Source organism: Triticum dicoccoides, chromosome 3B (genome assembly GCF_002162155.2).
Source record: "Triticum dicoccoides isolate Atlit2015 ecotype Zavitan chromosome 3B, WEW_v2.0, whole genome shotgun sequence".
Classification (NCBI taxonomy): domain Eukaryota; kingdom Viridiplantae; phylum Streptophyta; class Magnoliopsida; order Poales; family Poaceae; genus Triticum; species Triticum dicoccoides.
Window position 1 is genome coordinate 859,466,215 of NC_041385.1, and position 9,073 is coordinate 859,475,287.

General features: G+C 47.4%; 1 protein-coding gene across 1 annotated transcript; it reads right to left on the reverse strand.

Moving 5' to 3' along the window:
- Positions 1 to 2,055: 2,055 nt before the first annotated feature.
- LOC119279021 (transcription factor MYB59-like) lies at positions 2,056 to 3,602 on the reverse strand. Its single transcript, XM_037560441.1, has 2 exons — positions 3,209 to 3,602; positions 2,056 to 3,028 (listed from the first exon to the last, which is right to left on the reverse strand). The coding sequence occupies exons 1-2, from the start codon at positions 3,384 to 3,386 to the stop codon at positions 2,412 to 2,414; spliced, it is 795 nt and encodes a 264-aa protein (XP_037416338.1). The 5' UTR covers positions 3,387 to 3,602; the 3' UTR covers positions 2,056 to 2,411.
- Positions 3,603 to 9,073: the final 5,471 nt, after the last annotated feature.

A 9,073-nucleotide genomic window follows, 5' to 3' on the forward strand; every position in this document is an offset into this window, starting at 1 on the left:
ATCTAGAACGTACACCAAATACACATAGTACGGAAATATATTTCATAAGGAATCTCATGAGACTAATTTGGTGTTCAAGATGTCAATGTACTTTTCTGTAGACTTGATCATGATTAAACAAATTTGACTTGAGAAAAACGCATAAATACATTTTTTTTATGGAACAGAGGTAATAGATATAAATTGTTTCCCTACCTGAATTTGTTACTCTAAGTACTAACACTTTGGCTAGTGTTAGAAATACGACATGCAATATGAACGACGAAGAGCAAAATCAAACACAGGGGACACAAGATTTTAATGTGTAAAACCCCTCCAATCCTAAGGAAAAAAAAACACAGGCATCAACCAGTGAAACTTCACTATATCGGGAGAGGTTACAAATGCCAGGGATTACAACTCGATCAACTTATTGTGTGCGGTCGCTTACAAAGGATCCGCTCCGCTCATCAGAAGTTGACCTTTATACTTTATATGAATTTGGATCACAACTTAACAGCAAGGGTTACATGGGTATGCCAGAGCCCGATGAGAGGTATTGCTGCCAAGACGTATAGGCGACCTTCTGAATCGGTTCCCTGAACTGAAAAGTCTAGAATGTAAATTCTGAAATAATGTTTCTAGTGGTTACAATATAATAGAGACTCATTGTGAAAGACTGCTGCATTCTTTGAATCCTAAATTTTCCAAAAGAAGAGCTATGGACTTTATAACTTTTTAATACTCTACGAGCCCATGAGACAAAACGACACACTCTGCATTCGTCATGGATATTACCAAAAGTAGGTGTGATGGCTTATGGGTATACCAAAATTAGGTGTGATGTGTACCGAAATTAGGCCTGGTAATTAAGTCCAAAGTGTACATCGATCTCCTTCGTGCTTCCTCTCATATGTGCACGGAGTGGAGGCATCCTTCAATAGATTAGTTAGGCGTGTGGTGTAGTATCCTTCTGAATCAGAGCATATCTTGCTTAATCTCGTTGTTTGAGGCTTTTGCATGCTAAGCGTGGCAACCATGGATGCATGTTCCATGATAGTGCCCTTGAATGACATTGAGCTAGGTAAAGAGGTATCTAGATCATTTGAATATATATTATCTACATCCATCCTGGAGGAGCAATATAATTAAGTGCAGAAAAAAGTGGGAAGATGAGGTTAGCATTAGTACCACATGTACAAGCTAGCAAGCAAGAGGGTGCACCACTAAGAGCAAGAAAGAAACTAAAGTTTGTTTTTGATGAAGCACTAGCTAGCCAGATGGAGTAAATTAGCAATGACCAAGATAATACTAGAAGTATTGCAAGAAAGATAGCAAACAAGTTGATGCTGCTGCTGGCTCCTTATCACACACACCACCTAGCTTTTTGTCACCACAATTTTTAACTCTATGCTCCCTTATCACAACCACCTGGACCTCTCCTTAATTTTATTCAATTTATGCCTCACAACTTTAGTTGCAACTTGCAACCACTGATCACCCACTGGCGATCCCTGTCACTATCTCAGCGAGGAGTACTGCAGATCATCGATCATAGCAGTGCTGCTGTTTGAGATCATGCACAGGATCCATTTGGAATTAACTGATTGAGATTGGGGCATGAAAAGGATGCATAGGAAATATTTCTTCTAGATGCAAGATGGCTAGAGAAAGTAGGACAGGGACAGGAACGATCAGATGATCATCTTCAGGTCAGCATCTTCATGAGTTACGTGCCCTTGTGAACCTCTCCAGGTATAGGAATTGGAGGCTGAAATAGAAAGGTATAGTAGAGGTTCTAGCGAGTTCTTGAAGCAATTATTAGATTCTGGGTATCAGAATAGATTGATTGATTGATCGATCTCGGAATACATTTCTTATGCGGATTCTCTTTAATTATGAAGTACTTGATGGAATATGCTAATTCCATTTATGCAAATTACGCCAGCCTTTAGTTTCGATATCTGGAATTAAAGAAGGGCCTACTTCGGCATCAACATCCTGAATGAATGAACATATTGTGTGTGTATATTGTACAAATACATCCAGATTAAATAGATTGAGGAGATATACTCATGGTGGTCAAATCTTTATTTCTTTACAAAGTCCATCTGAATTCTCAAGGACTAGTATATGTGTAGTACAACTAGTAGCCTATTATACATTGCTAAAACATTAAGGAGATATTAAAAATTATACTAATACAAATAACTACATGCATATGTGTACTTATTACTCTATCATACATACACATGGAGCTAGATTACATGTACAAAAGCATAAATCCCAAGGCAGGCATGCACTGATGGATCACTGGTACATATTAAGTCTCGTCTCAGCTAGGATATGACTTGGACGCATGCACGTAAGCATCTTCAGCTAGTTGGCATCTATAATTGACTAAGGAAAGATCGATGATGTATGATAAAATATCATGAGGCACCGGCGACGGCGAGCATCTTCTTGTACTCGACCTCGTCGTCACCTATTCCCCAGAGCGAATCCGAGCAGCAGTAGTCCCACACCGGCGATGAAGGCGGCGGCACTATCATAGACGGCGCGGCCGCTCCCCATGCGTAGGAGTCCATGAGGGCGTCGTTCCAAAGGAGGTGGCTGTCCATGCCGATGCCGGAGGTGTAGAGCAGCTGGTGATCTGCTTGTTCCTGGCTGGCCGCCGTCTCTTGGTCGCCGTGGCCGTGATGCGAGTGGTTATCGTTGTCGTTCGTTGAGGAGGAGGAGGAGCTGGACGTGGTGGCCGGAGACGCCGCCGACATGGACGTGGACGTGGTCGTGGTCGTGGAGGCCGAAGCAGCAGAGGCGGCGCGCGTGTCCTTGTGGAGCTTGCGGGTGTGGGTGCGCCAGTAGTTCTTGATCTCGTTGTCGGTGCGGCCCGGCATGGCCTTGGCGATGCGGGACCAGCGGTTGCCCCAGCGGGCGTGGAGGTCGACGACGAGGCGCTCCTCTTCGGGGCTCATCCGGCCGCGCTTGAGGTCCGGGTGCAGGTAGTTGACCCACCGGAGCCGGCAGCTCTTCCCCGTCCGGTTGAGACCTGTAGGCAAGGCAGACACAAGAGCGGGAGGTGCCGGACGGCGGAGAGCGAGAGCGTTAGCACACAAAGGACCATGGCTACATCATATTTTGGTCCCATGCATGCCTGCATGCATGCATGCGTGGAGGCGCACGCATGGCATCGCATGGCACGGCATGGGTCACCCGCCACCTTGCAAACCTGACACCTTAGCTAAGAAATCCCAGCGGCGCTCGCCGAAGAGCCGCACGAACCACGCCAGCTTCATGTCCTCCTGCTCCGTCCATGGTCCCTTCCGGAAACCCCCCGGTGCAACTGCTTCCTCCTCCTTCCCCGGCGACGGCGCCGCCTTGGCCTTGGAAGCCTGCTTCGTCTTCATCGATGGAGATGTGAACACGGAAGATAGCTACCACCTGCAGGCACCAGGAAGCTACGGTCTACGGACAGAAGATGTTGGTGGTGGGATCGAGAGCCACTTGACTTGAGGAAGAAACGTATGGAAATGGAACGGAATGGAATGAAGGAGTCCACTTGGGAGGTGGTGTGGTCGACGGCAGGTTTATAGGCGGGCGGGGGCAGGTGAGGTCGCATCCATGGGCACACGTCATGGATCTACATGCTCTTTGCTTGCTTTTGATTTCCTTTCGATCAGGGATAGATAGAGGAGGAAGATAGCGATAAGCTGCCGGCCGGCAAGTGGAGTGGAGGCTGATGTCAATGCACATCTATCACTAATATATCTATCTATCAACCGCACCATCCACCAGGACGGATCCATCCATCCATCCATATTTTTTTCAAGGGGTCGCATATGTCGTCCTTGCTGATGATTGCCTCTTTTTACCAAGTACCGCATCACCGATCATATATTCGTTTCGTCCATCCGTGCTGGCTAGCTGGCCCTCCATTTCTCTCTCTTTTCCAAGAAACATCGAGTGAGTACAGCATAGACGCCTACATATCATATATGCACACCATCACCACTGATACCACATCACAGCAGTGCGGGACACTATATATAGTTGAAGAGTTTTGTTTGGTAAATCACCACGCGTACCTCACTATCAATAAGGTGACGTCCCAGCGAGAAAAAAAAAATACAATCTTGCTAAGTCTTGGTCGACTAAGATTTTGCCAACTCTCGGTCGATACTATATCCGTAAGATCTTATATTAAGATCCGTGCACATTTTTATTTTTCTCGCCTGAATGTTATGTTACTTTAATCGAGACTTGGCTAAATCTCAATCGACTGAGACCTAGCAATACCCAGAAAAAATATTCCAGCTTAACAAGACGCAAAGTAACAAACTTGGAGTTTAATCCATCTGTATAACCACCACAGGTTGATCACTGGAAGAAAAAGGCTTTCGCCTTGTTTTATATATAAAGCAATGATCATCACACAAACCGACGCAAAACACCAAACCACCACAACACACGCCTCCAAGGCAAGATACATAGGTGCTAAACGTCAGCAACATCACCTCATACAACTCCAGTTAGACAACAAATGGACACTAAGTATCACTATGGAGTCAAGGAAGCCCTCAACCATGAACAAGCCACCACGAGGAAGCGAAGCTAAATGCCGACGAACCATGAGTTCCAAGGTGGTACCTTCAGGAAGGAAATGACACCGAAGCGCCGCCCCAGCTCGATCCAAAGGATCAAGATTTTACTAGGAGCATGACAATGGACCAGGAGCAACCATGATGGAGACTTCAAGAAGCTGATGACGTCCACAGACACCGCCTCCGTAGACCTAGCCAAAGCCAGACAGGGTTTTCAGCCTAGCAAGCACACCCCATGTCCAACCATGGGGCAGCCAGTCACGAGAACATCTGCGCACCACCACTACAGAATGCTAAACACCAGCCGAAACACTGCCCTTGCGACATGCATCCTACCATCCCCTAGGGTTCCACGCGAGTGATGAGATAGTGTGGTGGAGGGGGGATCCTCTACCAGACAAGAAATTGTGACCACCACATGTTGAATCTCAGTTGGCATCGGTTTCTATGCAAAACGTGTAACTAACGGCAACTCCAACGTGCCAACGCATTTTGTCCGCGTGTATCCGTTTGGGTGGAAACATAGGAATACTCCGTCCCAACGCGCCAATAGAAACCCATATTTGGTCCACTCGCTGTCCGACTGGATACATTCCCGGCCCAAATTGCGCCCGATTTGCGTCCACACAGAAACGAGATGGACGCACCGCGTGTCCGCTCAATTTCTCCTATGGGCCCATGTGTCGGCCACCCAACTAACCCACACGGCCATAGTGAATGCATGCACCTAACATCAGCCCGCATGGCAGCGGCTCGGAGCATCCGGTGTCCAGGTCTTTTCTAAATGCAAGCGTGCAGGAGGGGCCGGCGTTATTCACTTCTTCTTCCACTTCCGTCTACATCTGGCCACCCTCACTCCTCGCTGGCAACAGAAAACCCCAGCTAGCCCGTGCATCCGCCATGGTGTTCTTCAGCAAGGGAAAGGGAAAGTGCAAGTTCGACGATGTCATTCTGCGCATTGGCGTCGGACGCTTTCTTGTTGGTGCCGTAGGCGGGGAAGGCACATCGACCACGAGACTGGTTATACATCCCAGTGGACCGTGCGCCGTATCAATGGCAGCACGGCGTCCCGCTGCCATGGCACGACGTCAACCTCCCCCACGGCTAGCAGCTCAACCCCTACCTCGAGCACTGGAGGCAGCATGCTCTGGCATCGGAGCGGGAAGAAGGGGAGCGCCTCATGCAGCTGGAGCGCGAGGAGGAGAAGCGCTGGGTACAGGAGGAGGAGGTGGAGTGGCGGAAGCGCGAGGAGGAGGAGCGCGTGTGGCGCAGCAAATGGCGTAGGAGACAGCGCAAGCAGCATACCAGCACGCCTTCCCATGGGTTGCGCCGCCGCCGCCTTCTTCGACCTCACTGTCTCTGACGACAAGGGCGACACCTAGGGCTGTTGTGCGGCTGGGAGGTGCCTTTTTTAAGTTTTTAATTTATCTTTATGTTTAAGTGGACTATGACCGACAGTTGACCGACCATTTTATTATACAATTTTGTTTTATTTATTTGCTTGTTTTAAATTTTATGGGTATTTAATTTTTTTAAAGACCACACGGATAATTCGTCGGCCTCGTTGGGCGCTCCACCCAACCCAAACCAAAAAGCGAACATGCCCGTCCGCTCGACCAACCAAAACGGACAAAATATGGACAAAATCCATGTCCGTTTGCGTCGGCGCATTGGAGTTGCCCCCCTAATTTCTACTACGTGGACCCGGTAGATGCCACATCAGCCCGTAGGCTTATTCCACTTGGCCTTAATCTGGATCCTTCGTTGGGCTTATTGCCGTACCTGATGTCACCAACTTGATTGTCGCATCTGTCACTCACACATCTCTATCACTCTTGTATTCTTCTAACTTTTCATTCCGGCCTAGCTAGGTTAGCTGGTGCAAACACGCGTGGTGCAACGTACGGTCCAAATCGCATCCCCCGTGGGGTATTGCTGCTTATTGGAATTATTCTTATTAATGAGTGGTGAAGCACCCATATGAGGGTGTGCTTGGCTCCTATTTTAGATACTACTTAATACTCCCTCCGTCCGCGAATAAGTGTACATCTAGCCTTTGTCTTAAGTCAAAGTTTTAAAATTTTGATCAACTTTATAGGAAAAAGTATCAGCATTTATGGCACTAAATTAGTATCACTAGATTCGTTTTGAAATGTAGTTTCATAATATGCCAATTTGATGTCATATAAGTTACTACTCTTTTATATAAAGTTGGTCAAAATTTTAAAACTTTGACTTGGACCAAAAGGTAGAGGTACACTTATTCGTGGACGGAGAAAGTATGTGCATGCATGCGTGGGACAGTGCCTAAACCACCCAAGAGGCAAGCAAGCGGTACTATGTAGTAGGTGTGTCTCGTCGGTGCGTGTAATAGTTACGTCACATGCATGTAACCTCTCGAGTTGTAAGTGGCCTTTTGTTCCATGGGAAGCCAAGCCAGCCACCACAATTTTGGCTCACTCGCCTCACCATGGGTTATCGCCGGGCTGCCTACAAGTCGCCGTATTGCGTCCGCCTGTTGAGTGAGTCATCCCCATTCCCTTCCTAGTGTATTATCCCCATGCAAAAGAAAATTTCCATATTCTAACATGTGGTCATTTTTCTTCCCAACTTTATACGAAAATTTATTTTTGGGTATCCACAAAATCTAAGCCTGCAGTCTCTACCCACCGTCCTTGAAGATCCAGGATTCTCAAATGCCGTCAAACCTTTGAGGAAATGAAAGACGAGCTGCCCCTGGAGAATATGAATCCATCTTGAGCTCATTGTGTGGCTTGTTTCTTTTGGTATTTTGGGCTCGTCCGAAACATTCCAGAGTGCGGGCTCATGCTTTTAAAAAGTTTGTGAAGGCATGGAGGTGGCCTCAACATTTACCACTGGTGATTTGAGCTTGTGTTTTGTTTGTTCAGGCTCGAAGGAGAACAATGGGAGACTTTATGTCGTTGGAGGTACTTTGTGTTTCACATGTTGAAATATATTTGACGCCTCTGAAATTTTGGAGTAACTGCATGGATCATGCATCCACTAGAACACTTATTTGGGGATACCGATACATTATCGGAGACTCACAAATGCTGAATGAAAATACGTTGAGGAGAGACTATAAAAAAGAGTTAGCAGTTGGAAAGGTAAACTGCTATCTCTGGGTGGAAGGTTGGTCCTCATAAATTTAGTACTAAGTAATATGGTACTATATATGATTTCCTTCTTTCAGTTGCCGAAAGGAGTATTACATAGATTGGGTTACTTCCGATCGAGATTCTTTTGGCAAGGAGATAGCGAGAGAAAGAAATATCGGCTGGCTAAATGGAGTGTGGTTTGCCGTCCCAAGAACCAAGGCGGGTTGGGCATTCATGACCTTGAGGTTAAGAATAGGGTCCTTCTCAGTAAATGGTTGTTTAAGTTATTGACGGAAGATGGTTGAGGGAGTCCCGGATTAGGGGGTGTCCGGATGACCGGACTATAACCTTTGGCCGGACTCCCGGACCATGAAGATGCAAAATTGAAGACTTCGTCCCGTGTCCGGATGGGACATTCCTTGGCGTGGAAGGCAAGCTTGGCGATACGGATATGTAGATCTCCTCCCATTGTAACCGACTCTGTGTAACCCTAGCCCTCTCCGGTGTCTATATAAACCGGAGGGTTTTAGTCCGTAGGACGAACAACAATCATACCATAGGCTAGCTTCTAGGGTTTAACCTCTCTGATCTCGTGGTAGATCTACTCTTGTACTACCCATATCATCAACATTAATCAAGCAGGAGTAGGGTTTTACCTCCATCGAGAGGGCCCGAACCTGGGTAAAAACATCGTGTCCCTTGTCTCCTGTTACCATCCGCCTAAACGCACAGTTCGGGACTCCCTACCCGAGATCCGCCGGTTTTGACATCGACATTGGTGCTTTCATTGAGAGTTCCACTATGTCGTCGCCATCAGGAAGGATGCCTCATCCCATCTTTAAAGACGGCATTGTGGCTAAAGGAGCTTTGGCTATCGGCCAAACTCTCCGGCTAGGCGGTTTTCTCATGACCGCCTGTTCGGCTACCGCGCCGACGATGACTTCTCGGGTCATCGAAAGCAATCTCCACGTCAACTCGGAACTCGCCGAGCAGCTAGATCCGATGAAGCTCTCTTCCTTAAACGAGCTCTTGAATCGCATCGCCGCCCTGGGAGTCGCTACGGACTACGATCAGATTGGTCTTAAACCCGATCTGAGAGAGAATAACTCTCCCCAGGTCACCCACCACGTTGCAGTGGTGGAGGAACAATGCGGCAAGACTTCATCTATCTTAAGGACTAGTTATGTCCGAATTCCCGATCCCTCCAAGCCGGATATCCGCGGAGGGGAGGACGTCACTCAAGCCCTGAACCTAAAGTCAGGCAGCGGGTCAGATTCATTGGACAACATCCAAGAACCTAAGCTTCCGAGTTCGGAAACTCCTTGGCCCCTGAGCCTCAGATCGGGCGAGGTTCCGGATTTAAATCCACCCGCC

Bases quoted from the DNA above. Each gene is read 5' to 3' on its own strand.
- LOC119279021 (XM_037560441.1), bottom strand. From the start codon at position 3,386: ATGAAGACGAAGCAGGCTTCCAAGGCCAAGGCGGCGCCGTCGCCGGGG. The intron at 3,029-3,208 runs GTTTGCAAGGTG...CCTTGCCTACAG, and splicing joins TTTCTTAGCTAAGGTGTCAG to GTCTCAACCGGACGGGGAAG.